The sequence below is a fragment of the Mus caroli genome, chromosome 4 (genome assembly GCF_900094665.2).
Source record: "Mus caroli chromosome 4, CAROLI_EIJ_v1.1, whole genome shotgun sequence".
Classification (NCBI taxonomy): Eukaryota; Metazoa; Chordata; class Mammalia; order Rodentia; family Muridae; genus Mus; species Mus caroli.
This window is the reverse complement of record NC_034573.1, coordinates 35,007,306-35,028,280: the sequence shown is the minus strand read 5'-3', so window position 1 is coordinate 35,028,280 and position 20,975 is coordinate 35,007,306. Positions and strand designations below refer to the sequence as shown.

At 47.3% G+C, this 20,975-nt stretch overlaps 1 protein-coding gene across 1 annotated transcript; it reads right to left on the bottom strand.

Annotated features, from left to right (window-relative positions):
- Positions 1 to 11,731, bottom strand: Spink4 (serine peptidase inhibitor, Kazal type 4). The gene is made up of 4 exons (XM_021161542.1): positions 11,632 to 11,731; positions 6,844 to 6,884; positions 2,370 to 2,482; positions 1 to 139 (listed from the first exon to the last, which is right to left on the bottom strand). The coding sequence occupies exons 1-4, from the start codon at positions 11,690 to 11,692 to the stop codon at positions 94 to 96; spliced, it is 261 nt and encodes an 86-aa protein (XP_021017201.1). The 5' UTR covers positions 11,693 to 11,731; the 3' UTR covers positions 1 to 93.
- Positions 11,732 to 20,975: the final 9,244 nt, after the last annotated feature.

Here is a 20,975-nt window from a genome sequence, read left to right as displayed (position 1 = left end):
TAGCTTGGGCTGCATCTTTTATTTCATGCCATAGCCTCTGGGGCATCACTGTTCTCCAGCATGAAGTTTCATGGCTTGAGTGCACCTCTGAGCTCAGCATTGGCCATTCTTTATGATTTGAATGTCCTTCATGGTTTTCCTAGAATCAAAGAAAATAAGAATGAGGCCATTGACTGTAGGAACTGCAAAAGATTGTTTAAAAAAAAAAAAAAACTGTGTCCAGTTCATCTAGACTTGCTGCTGAGCCCCTCCTCGAAATGGGCAGATGTGAAGCAGATTCAGGGATCTGATAGCACACCCTGTACACTGAGCCTCTTACATACGCTCTGAGAACTTCCAGGTTTCTGGGGTTTCAGCTACCACTGCTTGCTGATGGCTGCCCAAACCTCTGTCCTGTCTGTTCTTGCACCTATAGCATGGCCCCACCAAGATATGCCAGAAGCCAACTGTCCACAAACATCACTGACTCCCAAGGCTGCCCTTATAGCCCCCCATCTGAGCAAGCGATACCACTAGCCACCCAAAGCCATAAGTGACATGTACTAGGCCTGGAACCGCAGGGGATCTCCTACTCAGGAGGCTGGGCAAAGGATTATAAGTTCAATGCCTTCCTGAACTTTATAAAATGAGTTCAAGACTTAGGCAACTTAACCAGGCCCTGTTTAAAAATAACGGATGCAAGCCGGGCGTGGTGGCGCACGCCTTTAATCCCAGCACTCGGGAGGCAGAGGCAGGCGGATTTCTGAGTTCGAGGCCAGCCTGGTCTACAAAGTGAGTTCCAGGACAGCCAGAGCTATACAGAGAAACCCTGTATCCAAAAACAAAAACAAAAAAAAATAACGGATGCAGATGTAGCTAACCTTGCTACATCTGTGGTCCTGTGTTCAATCCCTAGTACTCAAACCAAACCAAATCATGAGCTCAAGGTCAATCTGGGTCACGGAACGTGGGGCGGTGGACCTCGAGAGGAATCTTAGGAATGTCAAACTAGGGCTTGAAGTGCCGGGGACCCTGAAGGGACAGTAGGAGCTTCACCTGCTCCCTGGCACCAGATCCCTGACAAACAGCCCCCCCCCCCAGAAGTGTGACCGTCAGTCATGCAGGGACAGAGCCCCCAAGCCGTTCCATATGTAGATGAGGCATCCCTAATATCTCAGACCAAGCCAATAGGAAGCACCTGCTGTCAAACCCCAATCCACTCCAAAACTAGGATTCTATATAAGATCCAATTCAGAGGAATAAAGGTGTATGCGAATTACTCATTGTCTGAGAGCATCTGTCACACAAGAGCTGTATCACTGCCTGGGAAGAAAATGGTCTCCAGAAGGTCCTCTGCACTCTGCTCACTAGCCAGCCCTCCGCCATCTTGGCTCAGCTTAGCCCAGCCAGCGCAACAGCAGCTGCCAGAGCAGCTGCACCAGGGCAGCGGTGGTATACAGACAATAGCAAGACCCTGTTTCAGAAAGAGGAAGGGAAGGGAAGGGAGGGAGGGAGGGCAGATGCTCTCATTCTCATTCCTCACACCCTTCACATCCAGTCGTAGTCTGAGCCTGTCAGTTCTTCCCCCAAATATCTCCTACGCATGAAGTTTGGTATGGCCTTTTTCAGAGCCAGGACCCTATCAACTTATCTTTCTTCCAAATGCCATGGATTTCTCCCTGATCCTACCAGGCTCTCAGTCTCATTGATAATTTTACCGGTGAGGAAACCGAGACCAAGTAGATGATCTAATTAATGTACCAAGGTCTCAGTCTAGCTTCTATTCATCTCATGACCTCTCACCCACTTAACATTCTACTATATCCAGTTTCATGATTTCCCTAAGCAAAACCTAACTTTCAAAAAAAAAATATTTTTTTTTAAAGTCAGGCAATGGTGACTCATGCCTTTAATCCCAACACTTGGGAGGCAGAGACAGGCGGATTTCTGAGTTCGAGGACAACCTGGTCTACAGAGTGAGTTCCAGGACAGCCAGGGCTACACAGAGAAACCCTGTCTCGAAAAACCGAACAAAAACCCACAAACAAACAAACAAACAAAAACAACTAACTTTCTTTTATAGACCTTTCCAAATTCCCTTTCCCCTGCTTGCAATTGTATTTCCTGGTTTTTGTTTTTGTTTTGTTTTGTTTCTAGCAGCTTCTACTTCTGCTGCAGGATGAGCTTGCTCCTATCAGTTTCAGGCTTTTGACCTGGGACCTGTGCTTGCTTTGAGATACACTTAGCTCCTTCTGGTAGACAGATATCTAAGGACTCTTTCCTGGCCGTGTCAGTGTGGGAAGGAAGATGAGGTCAAACCCTGCTCCTTTTCAGACAAGCATGCACCAGAGAGAGGGCCATCCAAGCATGTCGGATGGGAAAGAACTTACATCCGGGTCAGGCAGAGGTGGCATTCATTTTCATATGTGAGCCCATCCGTGCCACAGATAAGGTTGGGTGTCTGGGGACAGTTTGGAAGCTCGGCCATGTGCTCACAGAAGGGCTGTGGAAAACAGAGAAAGTGGGGGGAATCAGAGGTAGTGGTCATAGGCCCCGGGACTCTGCTTGGAACAGGAAACCAGCTACTCGGGACTCAGGACTCCATGGTATGTTTGCTTGTCTGTGTGCACATGGTGGGATGTATATACATAAGTTAGAGCCTATGTCTGTTGAGCCATGGAGTGTGTGTTTGTGTGTGTGTGTGTGTGTGTGTGTGTGTGTGTATAAGAAGTTTGTGCCCCAGAGCTCCCTGGTTCACATACTTCTCAGTGGATGTAACTAGAAACTCTGCTCTTGGTCCAACTATGATCCTAGTAAATAGCCATCCATCATTCCTAGGAAGTGTCTTGCTCCCTAGGGGCTCCTGAAATGACCAAGGCCAATATGGTCTTTATTATGTCCGTGGGGGGTTGGGGAGGGAATGCGTACATGTGTGCATATGTGTGTGCATGTATGCAGAGGCCACTGAACCCTGGAAGTGCTTCCTTGGGAGCCACTCACCTCGTTTTTTCCAGACAGGTTCTTATAGTCAGGAACTTACCGAGGAGGCTAGGCCAGTTGTCCAGCAAGCCCCTATCTGTCTTAGTTAGGGTTTTACTGGTGTGAACAGACACCATGACCAAGGACATCATTTAATTAGGGCTGGGTCACAGGTTCAGAGGGTCAGTCCAGCATCATTAAGGGAGGCAGCATGGCAGCATCCAGGCAGGCATGGTGCAGGAGGAGCAGAGAGTTCTACATCTTCATCTGAAAGCTTCTAAGAGAACACTGACTTCTAGGCAGGTAGGATGAGGGTTTTAAAGCCCTCACCTACAATGACACACCTACTCCCACAGGGTCACACTTCCAAATAGTGCCACTCCCTGGGATAGGCATACTCAAGCCACTATATTCTACTCCCTGGTCCCCATAGGCTTGTTCAAACATATGAGTCTGGGGGGGGGGTGTCATACCTAAATATAGCATAATACAAAATACATTTAGTCCACTTCCAAAGCTCCCATAGTCTATAGCAGTCTCAACAATGTTAAAAGTCCAAAGTTCAAGGTCTCTTCTGAGATTTATCCAATCACTTAACTGTAATCCCCAAAGCAAGTCAGGAAACCAGCTGGGCAAACTCCAAACTCTGCATCTCCATGGCTGATGTCAAAGAGGTCTTCAGATCTCCACTTCTTTTCATTTTTGTTGACTGCAACAAACTTCTTTCTCCTGGGCTGGTTCCACTCCCTGCTAGGAGCTCTCCTCAGCAGATATTCCATGGCTCTGGCATTTCTAACATCTTAGGGTGTCCAAGGCAACTTCAATAGTTACAGCTTCTTGTTCCAATGTCTGGGATCCACACATGATCTTCTGGACTCCTCCAAAAGACTTGGGTCACTTCTCCATCTCTGCCCTCTGTAGCACTCTAGGCTCTGGTTGACTCCACTCCACTGCTGCATTGTTCTTGGTGATCATCCCATGGTGCTGGCATCTCCAATACACTAGGATCTTCAACTTCAACTAGGCTTCGCTGATAGCCTCTCATAGGCTCTCTTCATGGTGCCAAGCCTCAACCTGGTCAGTCCTGGGACGTCAACTGCAAGTGAGGCTGCACCTTCACCAATGGCCTTCCATGGCCTCTCACAGTGCCAAGCTTCAGCTGTTCTACATGACCCCTTCATACCTTCAAAACCAGCAACCCCTGCGTGACTCTTACACATTACCAAGTACAGCTGCAGCACAAGGTACAACCTGAGCTATCTCTGGAGCACAGCTTGTGTTCTCAAAAAACACTTCCCAGAAGATTTTGCTTCAGTGATGCTGATCTCTTCTTCTTCTTTTTTTTTTTTAAGATTTATTTATTTATTCTTTATTATTTATAAGTACACTGTAGCTGTCTTCAGACACTCCAGAAGAGGGCATCAGATCTCATTACGGGTGGTTATGAGCCACCATGCGGTTGCTGGGATTTGAACTTCGGACCTTCGGAAGAGCAGTCGGGTGCTCTTACCTACTGAGCCATCTCACCAGCCCCCGCTGATCTCTTCTTAATCACCATTAATTTCTTAGCTCCAGCTAACCAGCATCAATTGTCCCAGGAGTCTCCTCCTCTTGATTATAAAGCCAGAGCCACATGGCTGAAGCTGCCGACTTCTGCTGCTTGTAGGAGCTGGAACATGCCTCCTTGTTCTTTTATATCATCACCAGCTTTCTGTTTTCCAACTCCTTCACATTGCCTAGTTTTGCTGTCCTGAAACTTGCTCACAGATTGACCTTGAACTCAGAGATCTGGATGTCTGTGTCTCCTGAATGCATGTAACACCACATCTAGATTTAAGCTTTTCTCTACTTGAAACTTGCTCTGTATCAGGCTTGTGTCTGTCTTCTGGGATTAAAGGCATGTGCCACCAAGCCTGGAAACTTAGCTGGGTGGGATCTTGCCCCAAGGTCACCACTCCCTTAATTCAGTTTAATATTGAACACAGGATTCAGCTCCATTTCACTTCCTGATGCCCCTTTAATACTCGAGCCATATATTTTATATATTTTTCCTTTTCTAAGCTTGCTATGCTTGTTTAAAATGCTCTTCATGAGACTTAACCAGAGAGCAAAATATCTGCTAGACTTTTTTTTTTTTTTTTTGAGACTTCCTTTGTCAATGCAATTAAGATAAATCTCTTTACCTTAGCCTCAGGTAGACTTTTCAGACAAGGGCAAAAGCAGACACATCACCAAAATACCACAAAAACAGTCTCTAGACCACATACTGAAATTCTTCTCCACTGAAACTTCTTGGGCCAGTTCTGCACAGATCAAATCACTCTCAACAACAAAGTCTTCCATGTTCCTACTAGGGTAGCCCATTAAGCCCCATTTAAAGCATTCCACTGTGTTCCAAATCCAAAGTCCCAAAATCCACATTCTTCCAAACAAAAGCATGGTCAGGCCAATCACAGCAATATCCCACTCCTGGTACTAATTTCTGTCTTAGTTATGGTTTTACTGCTGTGAACAGACACCGTGAACTAGTCAAGTCTCATGAATGACAACATTTAATTGGGGCTGGCTTACAGGTTCAGAGGTTCAATCTATTGTCATAAAGGCAGAAACATGGCAGCATCCAGACAGGCATGGTACAAGAGGAGCTGAAAGTTCTACATCTTCATCTGAAGGCTGCTAGTAGGACACTGATTTCTAGGCAGCTGGGATGAGGGTCTTAAAGCCCAAACTCAAAGCAGCATACCTACTCCAACAAGGCTACACTTCCAAATAGTGCCACTCCCTGGGCATACACAAACCACCACACTACCTCTTCTTCACAAGCACCAGGGTTAGATGGATGCAAGAGGTCAAGCTCATGTCTTCACATTTGCAAGGCAAGCAGTTACTGACTGAGCTCTCCCAGCCCCCAGCCCAGTCTTTCAGGTTTTTGTGGGAAGGCTGAAGAAAGTGTGACTTACAGCTTAATCAGTTTCCAACTGAAAGGTTCTCAGGCTGAACTGACTAAAGACTGGGGTTGGAGCCTGGATCAAAGAAGGGGTGGGGGCAGTGTAGGGGAGTGGTGGAAACCCATTCTCTAGTGTTCCGCATGGTGGTGCACAGCTGTGAGCCCAGCAGTTGGAACGTGGAAGAAGGAGGGTCACAAGGTCAAGCTTGTCATCAAGTAGCTGAAAATCAGCCTGTGCCACACGAGGCCCTGTTTCAAAAACAACAGAACTGAAGTCTGCACTCCAGAGAGCCCAAATCAGCCCCTGAGGAAGTCTGCACTCCAGAGAGCCCGGATCAGCCACCGAGGCTTTGTAAACTTGGGTGAGCTGTTTCCAGCTTCCTCCTCAGTGAAAATGGGCGCATAACAGTGTTCTTCTCATGAGGATCAGCTGAGTCAGCATATAGAGTATCTGGTTCTTTGGGACTAACTAACAGGGAAGACCCTGAGGCTGGTACTTGGACCTTGTCACTGGGGGTGTGAGACCCAAGGTGGAATCTGGCAGGGCAGCTTGGTGTTTGCCCACTTAGAGTGAAGGGATGAGGAGATGCGCTTGGTTAAAGGCGACATCCACTGGGCCTTCCGTGTGCTGGATGTGACCTCTTTGGCCTGAAACCTGTGGCCTGTCCTGTGCTTCACAGAGCACAGTGGATGAGGTGTCCTGCTCTGCTAGGTGACAGGGACCAATGGAGAAAAGGGCCTTGGAGAACAGGATTGAGGCAGATCCTGAGGGCTGAGGCCTGGCTTGGAGCTTGGGCCTGCTCAGTCTGGAGGAGGTATTTTGAGGGAAATTCAGGTGCAGGGGGCCACCTTGGCCACCTTGGGACCACTGTAGGTGTCAGCAGAAGGGCAGATGTCCTAGAGTGGATGAGAGGACTCTTGTAGAGTGATGTCCTTACCATTCTGGGGAAAACAAGGCTCCCAGCTGACACCATCAGTTCTGGAGGACAAAAAGAACAAAGCAAGATGCTGTCAGCTCTGGCTGCCAGGTCAGAGTCTGGGGACCCCTCCTGCTCTAGGGTACCTGGCCCAAGCACTGTCTTGCTACATCCACTCCAGTAGTGACAAGAGCGGCAGGCCCCGAAAACCTGGGCGCTGTCCCGAGGCGAAAAGTTCGTGGAAACTTAGTCTCCTGGAATCGTGGCATCCTGTATAATGAATTATCCAATGTCCTTGCTTTAGTTGGTAAACGGATCTGTGTGCTTTCCCTTAATATTGCTTTATTATAAGTGCTCCTAAGGATTGATATTTTGACATATAGCTAAATTAGATTCTAGGCAGTCCTTGATCCCACCTTGGGCACAGATAGCTAAGACACTGCCTTACACAGAAATTTACCATTATCTAGGAAGAAGGAAGTTTGTGACTTAAAGAGGAACCAGAGTAGATACTTAGAACTATAGATTGCTGAGTTACACCCATACACAAGTATTTACAATGGCCTAGGGGGTGGACTATACAATAGACTAGAGTAGGAACTATGGCAAGGGCACGAAGCCCTTGCCCCTGGCTTCTAAGATTAAGTGGACCTTAGGTGGAGCTGTTTCTGATCCCAGTTGTTAACATTGACTTTTATCCCAGTTGGTTCCTGCCAGTTCTTCCACGTTTGCATTTCTCTGTTTTGTGTAAGAATCCAGTAACCTCTTTGTACCTTGCCAGTGTGTCACCCAACTTCCCTATTTTCTTCTGTATAAAAAAATTGATGCTCGATTTGACAGATTACATTCAGATCCACATTCCCTTGTGTCGAGTCTGTCTGTCAATTCCCACTGACTCCTTGCCCACCTGCACTAGAGACCCATTCCACGCAGACAAGGGACCAAGAGGGTCTGCAGCACTGTCTGTCAACAGGCCCCGAAACCTGGGCCTTCTGGACTTCTCCAGGAAAGGTAGACAGACTCAGATGGCGGGACTACCAGAAAGCTGACATCCTGTTAGGTTACATGAGTAAAGACAGAAAGACTGGTATTTTGTGTCCTGGCAAATAATAATAATAATAATACAAAAAATCAGCAGTTAGCTGGATGCTGGACACTGCAAATGCATGTCTCTGTTATTCCCTCCACCTCTCGCCACCCAAGCAGAAGGAAGAATGGAGGAGAAGGAAGAGCCAGAGTCCAGCACAGGCCTAAGGTACCAATCCGAGCTGCTGGGAGTACTAGCTGTTCGCAATCAGTCCCTTCCTAGGAATTAACCTTGGGGATCAGAGCTGCCTTATCCAATCTTGCCTCCATATCATAGATATCCCCTGACAATGGGGTGGCTGCAAAACCCAGTCCTCATGTCTCTGGTACATGCTGAGGTGCCACACAGCTCCAAAGCTCCCTGCAGGGCCACCAGTCACATGGTTACACTCAGCCAAATCCCTCACTCTGGGTAGGTAGTACTCCCACACTTCTCCGTAATGTATGCAGGCTCAGGTCTGCCTGCTGGAGCGCTTGACTGACCTGGGAAGGGCTCAGAGAGCTCGAATGACATGATCCGATAAGGCAGAGCTTGGACTTACACACAGATCCGCCATCCCAAGTCCGACTCCCCAAGCACAGTTATTGCCCAGAAGGCTTGGCCGAGCCTCTTACAGGATGTGAACAAAGCTGTGTGACCTTGGGCATGGCGAATAGATGAGAGACCTTGAGCTGTGTCTAAGGCCCAGGTGGGAGGAAGAATGGCTGCTTCCGGATGCCTCTGCAGAGCTATCCAGAGCCTGGTGGAGAGATGAGCTCTTTCCACCTCATGTAGAGGAGCCTGGCAGTGCACGAGGCTGCGGGGAGGTGGACTATGTTTCTGTATGGGGCAGAAAACTGTGGTTGTAAAGGAAGCTGCCCCCAGCATCAGAGCCCCACATCTACTGCAAGCTTGGCTGATTTGACCTTTTCTTGGAGATTTCCCAGTCAGAGAGAAAAAGGGGACTAAAACTATCGCCCTGGTATGCTCTGTCATCTTGGCAATGGGAGATCAAAATGTAAATCTAACCTTGTCTCAAAATTGCTCAAGCTTTTTGGTCATAACTAAAAGTGACCTGAAAGTCCTCCCACAGGAGAATGGCTAAAGTGTGAAACTTATATACATACAGTAGAGTACTGCACAGCAAGAGAAACAACACACTCAAGAGGTGGATCAGGGGGATTACTACAAGTTCGAGGCCAGCCTGGACCATGCACAGAGTGAGTTCCAGATCAGCCAGGGTAGGACCCTGTCTCAAAACAACACAGAAATAAACAGTAAAAAGCTGCTTCTGCCTCAAGTACTGGGATCACAGGAGTGTACCACTTTGCACAGCTGGGTTCTGTATCTTATTCATGTATTTTATGTATATAAGTGTTCTGTCTCCATGCACACCAGAAGAAGGAATATAGTTCTATTACAGATGGTTATGAGCCACCATGTGGTTGCTGGGAATTGAACTCAGGACCTCTGGAAGAGCAGTCAGTGCTCTTAACCGCTGAGCCATCTCTCCAGTCCCCAAGTTCTGTATCTTGATAGAGGTTTGGAACATAAAGGTGTGTGCATTGTCATGGCTCATCTGTAAGACGTACTGAATAGAAAAACCACAATCCTTATAATCCTTGCTTGGGGGGCTGGCAGAAGGATCAGAAATCCCAGGTGAGACCCAGCTATATAGCAGAACAGAAATGTCAAACATTTAAAAGGCAGAATGCCCCTTCTCTGGCTCCTATCACTGTCCCTCAGCTCCCTCTGAACCAGCACTCCACAGTTACATGTTCAGGGCCTGTGTGAACTGACACGCCCCCCCCCCCCAGCCTTGTTCCTAGGCCTTGCTATCTATTATAGTCCTCAATGTCCCTAGGACCCAAGGGTCCCTCACTGCTAATTGTCCTGAACCAGTGGCTTCCCTGACTCCTGCAGACCAGCTGCCTGAGATGCCTCACCCCCAGTCTCCTCCTATGAGGTCATAGCATCTCAAGCCCCACCCCCCAGTCTCCTCCTATGAGGTCATAGCATCTCAGGCCCCACCCCCAGTCTCCTCCTATGAGGTCATGCATCCTCCCAAGGCTCAGAAGCTTTCCCTACAGTGGTCCCCCACAGTTCCTTGAGAAGACCTGGATTTGAGCTTTGTCACAAAGCCAAATGTTGTCCCACTCACTGGGCCACCGCTGCCTCCCTATGAACTCGTGTTTCTTGGGTCTCCCTGTTGACTCCCCATCAATGCCTCACCCAGTGAATATTCAGGAATTGAGCCCTGAAGTGTGTTTCGGGAGAATCCAGAACCTTACACAGTCAGAATTGCTTCCTAGGGTTGTGAAACATTTTCTTTAACCCCAGGCACCCCTTGCCTTGACCCAGGCGCACCCTTCATCATTCAACCAAGGCTGGAATCTGAAATGTGTACAAGGACCTTCAAGGCAGGCTGCTTATCATTCCCACTGGAGAAGGAGGTGCTTGGGAAATGGGGAACAGGCATGGGGGAAGGCAGCCTGTGTCTGACCAGAGACTGCAGGCTCCTTCCTAATCACCCAGCTCCCAGATGTAACCAGCATGAGGTGCGGTGCAGTGCAGGACACGGAGTCAATGGCCCTACGGTCCTGCTGCACACTGCATTATAATGTGACTCTTACCTAGTTCATCCCAATGGGCCTCTCTGCTTCCCTGTTCTGTTTGTTCTCAACATACAAGCTAGAACATTCTTTAAAGGTTTAACTCCACCTCAAGCCTGACACTGGCTCCCACTTCACTCCAAGGAAAAGGTTCTCACATTGGCTCCCAAGACTTTGGCTAACATAGCTCTCAGCTGCCTCTCCCCACCTCACCTCTCCATTCCTTCCATCCCCCTCCCCTCCTCTCCTGTCTTCTTGCTCTGTACCATGCCCTTCACCCCCCTCCAGCCACACAGCACCTCAAACACTCTAACATGCTTCTACCACAGGGCCCTTGTATTGGCTGGTTCCTCCACCAGAACATTCTTGTCCAAAATACCTTCACCCCCGTCACCTTCTTCAAGCTCTCCTCAAACCTGCATCTAAGAGACACCCCCTCCCCGATTTAACACTGCAGTTCCCTCCCAACCCCCATCACACAGCTCCATGCTTTTCTTAGCCTTTGCCATATTCTTGTACACTATTCATTGTCTATCACCCACACACACACCAAGTTAAAGATCTGTAGGGACGGGACAGTGCTTTTCTTGTTTTGCTCCTTTCTATGTTAAAGGATAAGAAAAGTATCTGACAGCAGTTGAGAGACTGCTGAGGCTCCTGGCCTTGAGGAAGTCCACCTCTGGTATATGTCTAACCACCCAAGGCCCCCACTATATGCTTAAGTGGTTGTCTTGGGTCCCCTACTACACCTTGTCAAAACAGAACAGGGCCCTGAGGGCCTGGGACAAGTCTCTCTTAGCACTCACCACCCCATAGTCAACCTGGGGCCTGACTGTTCCTTCTGTCTCTTCAGCCTCCAGTCCATAATTGCTCAAGACATCTTCAAACTGAAATGGCATCCTGCTTCACAGACCCAAGGGATGAGAACTTGGCTGGTTCTGGTCCAGAGTCAGGATTGAACCCATCCCTTTTCTCCTAGTGTTTTGCCTACTATGGTAGGATGAATACAGACAGAAGAGCTATGCAGAAAGCCCAGGCCTCACAGGAAGCTCCCGGGCCTTGCCTCTGCCCCCACACCCAAGCTCACCTCCTAAGATCAAGCTTCAGAGAGACCAAGTTCTGCCCACTCACCCCTGTCCGTGCCAAGGAGGGGAACCAAGGTCAGGGTGACCAACCACAGATGCATAGCCATGCTGTTTGTGAGCTATGTGACCGAAGTCAAGTGTGCGCCAGACTGACAGTGAGGTTGGGACCTATTTATTGTGCTGATCTCCACTCTTATCTTATCTGTGACCAGTTGGCAGCCCGAGTTAATCTCTTCATCCTGACACCTGGGAAGGGCCTGCTCAAGGCTCAAAGCTGACTTTGTGGTGCTATAACGTTGGGCCCTGGGGCCCGAGGACAGAGCTGGGGCTGGCAGGTGTCCAGAGCGAGCAAAAAGGGTTTGGACAGGTTGCAAAGCTGCCGGCATGTGTCTATTAAAGCAAGAAGTGGGAGGGAGAGGAAGCAGAGAGAAACACAAGACAAACAGATGACAGCAGGGGATGAAAGTAGAGGGGCACAGCAGGAGACAGGGAGAGGGGAAGAGAGTCATGAATGCCTCTGCCAGTTTGGACCTTACATAAGTGTTTGGTTCTCCTGCTGAGGACTGAGTTTGTGTCTCGGCAGTCCTGGGCAAATGCTTTTCTGCTGATCAACCCCAGTTCCCGTTCAATGTATTGAGACAGGAGCCCACTTAGTTGTGTACTCTGGCCTGGAACTTACTCTGTAGCCCAGGCAATCCTTGAACTTGACTTTTCTGCCTCATGCTTCCAAGGGGGCACAACCAGGCCTGCCCAACTGGGTCTCGGTTTACCCATATACAACACAAAGGTGATAATTCTGGCTCAGCTCCCATCCTAGGGCTCCCCTGGGGACAGTGTTGAAGACAGCAGACAGTGTGGAATGAGGTAAAGGGAACTAATTTGAAAAACTTTTTTTTTAATTCTTTTTTTTTTAAAGATTTATTTACTATTATAAATAACATGACATGGTAGGTGTCTTCAGACACACCAGAAGACGGTGTCAGATCTTATTACAGATGGTTGCGAGCCACCGTGTGGTTGCTGGGATTTGAACTCAGAACCTTCAGAAGAGCAGTCAGTGCTCTTAACCACTGAGCCATCTCTCCAGCCCCCGAAAAACTTTTTAAAAGGATTTTTTAAGATTTATTTTTATTTTATGAGTATGAGTGTTTTGCCTGTATGTATATGTGGGCACCGTGTATGTTCGGTGCCTTCAAAGGTCAGAAGAGGGTGCTGGATCCCCTGGCTGTAAAACCCTATGCAGGTCGGTGCTGACAACCAAACCCAGATCCCTTTGCAAAAGCAACAAGCGCTCTTAACCAAGGATGCATCTCTCTAGCCCCTAAAACTTGCTTTTATTTATTTTTTAATGTGTTAAACATTTTTTCCTTACATATGTGTCTGTGTGCTTGTGTGTGGGTTTGCACATGTATGAGTGCAGATGTCTGTGGAGCTCAGAAGAGGGCATCAGATCCTCGGGAGCTGGAGTTACAGGTGACTGAGCTATCTCATAGGGGTGCTGGGAACTAAACTTGGATCCTCTGCCAGAGCAGCATATGCTCTTAACTGATGAGCCTGCCACCTCTACCTCCTTTTTTGATGCCATGAAGTGGGGACAACTGACTGACAATATCAATATATATATCAATATATATCTCTATATATCAATATATCAATATATCTCAATATATCTATACTATCTATATCTATATCTATATCACATTACGCCATATAGGGGAGATGGCTCAGTGGCTAAGAATACTGAATGCTCTTGCAGAGGACCCAGGTTCAATTCCAAGCACCCACATGATGACTAACAACCATTAATAACTCTAGTTCCAGGGGATCTGAAGCCCTCTTCTGACTTCGTCAGGCACGCACATAGTACACATGCATATTTGCAGACAAAACATTCAAACACATAAGAGAGATCTAAAACAAAACAAAAAAAATGACAACACACTTTACATACTCTATGGCTTAGCCCCCATACCCTGTAACCTCCTCTCAAGAGAACATAACAAGAAAGACATGTTGACCTGGCCATGGAGGCAAATCCCTGCCATCTCAGTGCCTATGAGACTGAGGTAGGATGATTGCCGCCAGCTGTTTAAGCCATCTTGGATTATAATTAAGAATCAAAAATAATGTTGAAGTGGCTCATAGATAAATGAACACACCCGGAGCCCAAGCCTGACAACTTGAGATCAACACCAGGAATCACATAAAGATAGGAGAGAACAGACTTACAAAGTTGTCCTCTGGCCTACAAGCACACACCCCCAACCCCCAACGGCATGTGTGTACACACAACAATAAATAAACAAATGCTAAAACCCAATCATTTAGAAAAAGGAAAATGTTGTCATTCTTTTCAGGTCCTCTGTGCCTGTTTGCATTCCCACAGGATATAGATGAGATTCCTTTCAAGAAAAGCAGTACCGGGTCAGGAGCACTGACTGCTCTTCCAGAGGTCCCGAGTTCAATTCCCAGCAACCACATGGTGGCTCACAACCATCTGGAATGGGATCTGATGCCCTCATCTGGTGTGTCTGAAGACAGCTACAGGGTACTCATATACATTAGATAAATAATATTTTTTAAAAAAAAATCAACTCATTAAAAAAAAAGCATAATGAATCAATAGGAAGACACTTTGGGTGTCATTGGGCATCGAGGCAGACACCTCTACAGCCATAGACTGCAGTAGAGCACTGCCTGAAGTACCCCTTGGTCCTTGAGGTAGGCAGCAGACACCTTCAACTGCTGAGCCAAGCAAATACTTAAAGACGAATTTTCTGTTGTAAAGCGAGGTAGAGGAGTCCTTAGTCCTTAGAGTCTGCTTGCCCATCTTCCACTCAGGTTTTCCCTCAGCAGCTCCAACTACCCCACCCCCTAAGCCATTGATCCTGCAGTGATGGAGATCACTACCTACCACCTTCAACACTAAAAGGCTTTGATCAGAACTCTTTACCCAAGAGATCTGTTGTCCCACTGCTTGTGAGGGTCCCAGCTTTGACTCTGGCCTCCTAAGCTGCAGAAAGTGACCAGTTATTCCTCTTGCTTGCTCTCTTTCCCTTGCACACAGTGAGGCTTCAGGGAAGCTCTTCATTGCTTATCTCACATCAAAGTGAGAAAGGGACAAAGACACACAGGAATTTGTCTCCTCCCTCATTTTGAACTTCAGACCTCTATCAACATGGCCAGAATAACTACCAATGGCTCGACTTGCTTCAAAGAAGCAGGAATCTTGAACTATGCACCCTTCAAAGTACAGAGGGCAGCCCGAGTCACACCAAGTCCTCCACCATACTCAGTGCCACCAACTCCTCAGGTAAGCTTGTGAGCATGCCTGCTCCTCCTCTTTTGACCCGAAGATGTTCATGAATCCAAGAAATGGCTTGGGCTGGGGAGATGCTCAGCAATCCGTTAAGGGCAGGCACTGCTCTTGCTCTGTAACTCAGGCTCCAGGGAATCTGTCACCCTCTTCTGGCCTCTGAAGGCTCTGCACTCACGCACAAATACTGCCTTACATATTCATAATTAAACTAAAAATAAAATCTATAAGTACACTGTGGCTGTCTTCAGACACACCAGAAGAGGGCATCAGATCTCATTATAGATGGTTGTGAGTCACCATGTGGTTGCTGGGATTTGAACTCAGGACCTCTGGAAGAGCAGTCAGTGCTCTTAAGTGCTCTTAACTGCTAAGCCATCTCTCCAGCCCTAAAAAAATAAAATCTTAAAGGAAAAAGATAGGTCTGAAAATACAAACCAATAGTAGGTAACTCCCAGAAGGCTATGAGGGCCAAGGAGAGGAGACAGACTAGATACAGCCTTTTCTAGACAGAAAAAGGTCAAGGCCTACACAGGTGCTGGGTTCCACACAGTTAGAGATGCCTAAATCTGGGCACCAGCAGGGTCACTGGCCATTTCTTTATCTGCCCTATTGGGGTAAAAGCCAGGACATGTGTTTTGGCCAGGCCAACACTCCTATCCTCAGCAGGGGCCCTCCTGACGTCTGCTCAGCTTGGGGTAGGGCTAGCTCTTCCAAAAGCACTGCCTCTCCACGGACAACAGCAGCTCATCTGTGACGTCTAATTCACAGTTCCAGCTCATAGATGAAAGAATAGGATCTTGTTTGGTTTGGAATGGATTAAGTGAACTCAAGCAGGCTTTGGGTCTGCCAGATGGCATGGTCAACGTGGCCAGCTTGTCTCTAGACCACTTTTCCCTGGCCCCAGTCCATATCCTGCTCCACCCTTCCTGAAGTCTAAAGTGTCCTCCCCTTACACATGGACCTGCTGTGACAAGCAGTGGGTGTTAGCACCCACTCTAACTAGGGAGACCCAGTCTGAACCCATGAAGCTCCACAGCCCTGCTGTCCTGGGCTCCTCAGACACCAGACTCTGAAACTCACAGCCCCCATTCTGCTTCGTCTGTCTGTCTGTCTGTCTGTCTGTCTGTCTGTCTGTCTGCCTGCTGGCTCCCTAAAAGGGGATGGGGGGAGGGATGCCATTCACTTGTGTGAGCTTCGAGTCCAAGGAGGATTTTCTTAGCTCGCTGTTAGCAGGGATTTGCAAGCATGTACCACCATGCCTGGCTTATGTGCAGTTGGGAATAGAACACAAGACTTGGAGCAGGCAAGGTGATCACTCTATAACTGAACCATATACCTGAAGAGTTGTTTGTTTGTTTTTTGTTTTCTTTTTTAAACAGAGACTCCAACAAGTCTATCTTGGCAAATTAATAAGTGAATTGGGTTATTTATAGGAGTACCATCAATTCCCACCCCTGTTAGTGTTTGGACCTCTGACACACTTTAGCATTTCTAACTGGGGCTGGGAGTTGGAACCCTAGGAGAGAGTCTTGTGACAGTGGAGTCCTATGCTCACCCCCTCTCCAATAGGGAATGTTAGCAGTCTCATTGCCACAGACCTAGCTGCTGCATAGTTCTCTTATCTTATTGTCATCCAGGGAGGACTTAACAGGCTGAAGCCATCTCTCCACAGGTACATCCTATCCTGCCACACAGCAGACAGGATGAGCACCTACTGTGTGGCACACCAATCATGTGCCACCTTCTAGTCCAGTGGTTCTCAACCTTCCTAATGCTGAGACCCTTTAATACAGTTCCTTGTGTTGTGGTGACCCACCCACAACCATAAAACTGTTTTTGTTGCTACTTCATAACTGGTCATTTTGCCACTGTTATGAATCATAATGCAAATGTCTGTGTTCTCTGACGGTCTTAGGTGACCCACGGGTTGAGAACTCCAGAGATCAGCAAAGTTCACAGCCTAGCCGCAAGGAGCTGACTGTGGAGCACAGTCCGGATAGGCACAGGTAAGCTATAGACAGGGTCCTCCTAGAAATAGTAACAGTGTTGCAGAACTGCTCTTAGCACAAAGGCAATAATAAAATATAAAATATATTTTATATTACAATAAGTGTTTATTGTAATATAAAATATAAGTGACCATATCCCAGGAGCACGGACTCACATTACATGTTGCAATGTGGAGAAAGTCTCATGAGTCCTTATGGTCACACAACAAAAGAAAGTCATAAATCAAGTCACTTTCCAAATATGTTGGTGGGAGCATCAGGTGACTGGGTTACGGTAAGAAGGCGGAAGTCTCTGCTATGGTCTCAGACTCTACCTGATGACATTCTTAGCCCTGGGTTTGATGAAAGCTAGTGTTCTGTTAAAAAAAAATTCTAGAAGTTTTAACCTGATAGACACAAGGAAGTTAGGCTAAGAACATGTTAATGATTAAGTAATTACTTGGGGAACTAAAGATAGCCCAGGGTAATTTGGCTTTAGATAAAAACATTCCAACTCCCCACAATCACAAAGTTCTAATCAGCCAGTCAGCCTTCTACAATTTTTTTTCTCTTTCTCTCTCTCTCCCTTTCTTTTTTTAAAGATTTATTTGTTTTATATGAGTACACTGTAGCTGTCTTCAGACACACCAGAAGAGGGCATCGGATCCCATTATAGATGGTTGTGAGCCACCATGTGGTTGCTGGGAATTGAACTCAGGACCTCTGGAAGAGCAGTCAGTGCTCTTAACCACTGAGCCATCTCTCCAGCTCTACAGTTTTTCTCCAGCACTTAAATTTTTTTCTGGAAACTGCAATTCACATAGGGAATATTTCTTATTCCTTTGTATCCTATAGACTCCTTTACTTAGTATACCCAAAAGTCAACCATCTTCCCAGAACTATTCAATTGTACAGGTGGACAGCACCGCCACGATCCTGGTACTTAAGGCAGAGTTGGGCATCGCCCTGTATTTCTTCCTCATCTGACTGGTCACGTGATGTTGTGCATATACATGGTAGGAAGGAGGCAGTGCTTTATTCCAAACTGTTTTTATAGTTCTTGGTCAATTTCTCTAGGCACCCAAGAACTCAGCATCTCCCTCAAGACCTACATGTGGTTCTCTATCTCCAACAGCTACCCCAAGACCATCATCAGGGCCACAAACATCTGTTCAAGTACCTGTCTTCTCTGCTGGTGCATGGAGGCAGTTCTGTTTTGATCCCACACAGCTGGAAGGACTATCACCCTGTTTTCATCTTCAGAGTGGACTGGCACAAGAGACCTGGTATTCTGGACCGTGCACCACTTGAGCAATTCCATTTACAGGCTAGCTTAAGGGTCTGATCGCCTTTCTTTCCTTCCACAGGTTTTTGTTGTTGTCGTTGCTTTGCGGGGGATGAGGGTGAGGGTGGGGTTTGATACAGGGTTTCTCTGTGTAGCTCTGGCTGTCCTGAAACTCTTCTCTGTAGACCAGGTTGGCTTTGAATTCAGAGATTTGCCTGCCTTTGCCTCCTGAGTGCTGGGATTAAAGGTATCCACTACCATCACTGGCTACAGTTTTAAAAGAATGTATATGTATATATATATATAAACTTTGTATTGGTTCTTTGTGAATTTCACATTATGCACCCCAATCCCACTCATAGCCCCGTGGGTTTTTATCTGCCTTCCACTCTTGCAACCTCCCTCCCACCAAAATAAAAAAATTTAAAAACAAAAGAGAAAACAAACAAAACCAAAAACACCAATTTGTAACGGGAGCCGTGGTGTGTTGCAGTATATATTGACAACACAGTGTACCGTCCATCCACACATCTTTACTTGCAAATGACTTCACTGTAAAACTATGAAGCTCTTCTACACCTGCTCTTGCTCTAAATAATGGCATCAGGACCCGCTATATGTATTAAAAAGCTTCTTGCACTATATCTGGGCAGGGCCCTCATCCATTCTAATCACATTCTAACCCGCCTATGGCTGCCTTCTACCCAGCCGTGTGTCCCATTTTTTTTTTTTTTTAGAATTATTTATTTAGTATGTGAGTACCCTGACACACCAGGGCATTGGATCCCATTACATTTGGTTGTGAGCCACCATGTGGTTGCTGGGAATTGAACTCAGGACCTCTGGAAGAGCAGTCAGTGCTCTTAACCACAGAGCCATCTCTCCAGCCCCCATTTTTCCTGCTCATCTGTCCTCTCATGGAGACTCTCTCTCTCTCTCTCTCTCTCTCTCTCTCTCACACACACACACACACACACACACCAAGAATCTCTCTCTGTAATTCTCTCCCTCCCTCTCCCCAGCTATTGGTTGATCATCTCTTTATTAATCAATCGGAAGTGGTGGAAAACAGTTTTTACACATGGAGACAGGAGATGTTTGACTCAATCGGAAGTGGTGGAAAACAGGTTTTACACATGGAGACAGATGTTTGACAGTGCCAACATCTGGACTGCAACCAGATCTCTGGGCACAGAAATCAACACCTGAATACATACTGCACACAACCATCTCCCAACACTTCATTGCAAGGAGTCAGTGGTCTGCTTTGAGGCCCCTGCTACATTGTCAAGACCGGATCCTCCCTGGGACTCCCCTCGGATATCCTGCTATGGCCCTGTGTCATGGAGATCCTGAAGTTTTGGTTCTGCAGGATCTGCCCCTTCGTGCATTCCAGCAGTTCATTGATGGGGTAGATGTTTCGGTGTACCAACTCAAAGCTCTGGCTCTGGGCCTGGGTGGTAACCAAGTTGGTCAGTCCACCAGTTCTCCTGTACCGCACCACTAGGGCCAGCTCTCCAGCACTGCCCTGGCTACCTCACCCAATGATAAAGTGGAGGGTTAGCTCACCTGTGCATGTTTCACCAGCCTCCAGGGCCAGCTCTACTGTGTTGCCCAGGCATGGTACAGCCACTGTCCTGAATGCTACAGGCAGTGAGGGGCAGGGTCAGCTCGGTGAAGGCCTTGGACGGTGGTACATACCCCTGCCGTTTCATGGCCATGGACCCAGACACAGCTCTCAGTAGCAGCATGGGCTGGGACTTTACCATGGCCTGAGGTGGCAGAGCAGGCTACTCACGTAGGTTGTTCCTCTCCACCCTCACATCTCTAGTTCTGCTTCTCTTCATGGTACTCAAACCAGTCCACGGCTCTTTCTCTCACATCTCTTCACCACATCACCTCCAAGTGTCTTCTGCCTATCCTCACTGTGGGTTGGTAGGTGGCCTTCTGTTTGTATGTATGCACAGCAGACCTGGCCCTGGTGGCTGGTGACATGTGCACAGGTGATCTGGCTCTGTCCCTTGCTGGCTTTAGCATTGGGTGAGCTAGCTAGGGCAGTGCTGGAGAGCTGGCCCTTGTGGTGTGGTATAGGAGAGCTGGCAGGCTGACCAACTCAGTTATCACCCAGGCCCAGAGCTGGTACCCAGAGCTTTGAGTTGGTACACAGCAACATCTACCCCATTTAAAAGATGTACTAGGGGGTTGAGGACCTAGCAAGCACAAGGCCCTGGGTTTGGTCCTCAGCTCTAGAAAAAAAAAAAAAAAAAAGACAAAATAAGAGATGTACTAGGTGTTGGAGAGATGGCTCAGCAGTTAAATGTATACTGCTCTGGATCAGAACCCAAGTTTAATTTCCAGGACCCATGTTCAGTGACTTCCAACTGCCTGTAACTCCAGCTTTGGGAGTTCCATTTCCTCTCCTGGCCTTCTCAAACAGTTCACTCACCTGTGTGTGCATACACACACACACACACACACACACACACACAGTTAAAAATAAAAACAGGCTGGGCAGGGCTGGAAAGACAGCTCAGCGGTCAAGAGCATGAGTTGTTCTTGCGGAGACCCTGGGTTCTGTTAGCAACACCACACTGACTCATGGCAGTCTGTACCTCCAGTTTCAGGAGATCTGGCACCCTTTCCTGGTTTCCCTGGGCACCAGGCACACATGTCATAATAGACATATATGTAGGCAAAACACTCATATGCATAAAGAAAATTAATCTTTTTTAAAAATAACTTTTAAAGATTTATTTATTTATTATTGTACATAAGTACACTGTAGCTGTCTTCAAACA

Coding starts and splice junctions, on each gene's coding strand:
- Spink4 (XM_021161542.1), bottom strand. CDS start 11,692: ATGGCTATGCATCTGTGGTTGGTCACCCTGACCTTGGTTCCCCTCCTT. Junction 6,885..11,631: donor CCTCCTTGGCACGGACAGGG/GTGAGTGGGCAG, acceptor TTTGTCCTCCAG/AACTGATGGTGTCAGCTGGG. Junction 140..2,369: donor CACCTCTGCCTGACCCGGAT/GTAAGTTCTTTC, acceptor CTTTGATTCTAG/GAAAACCATGAAGGACATTC.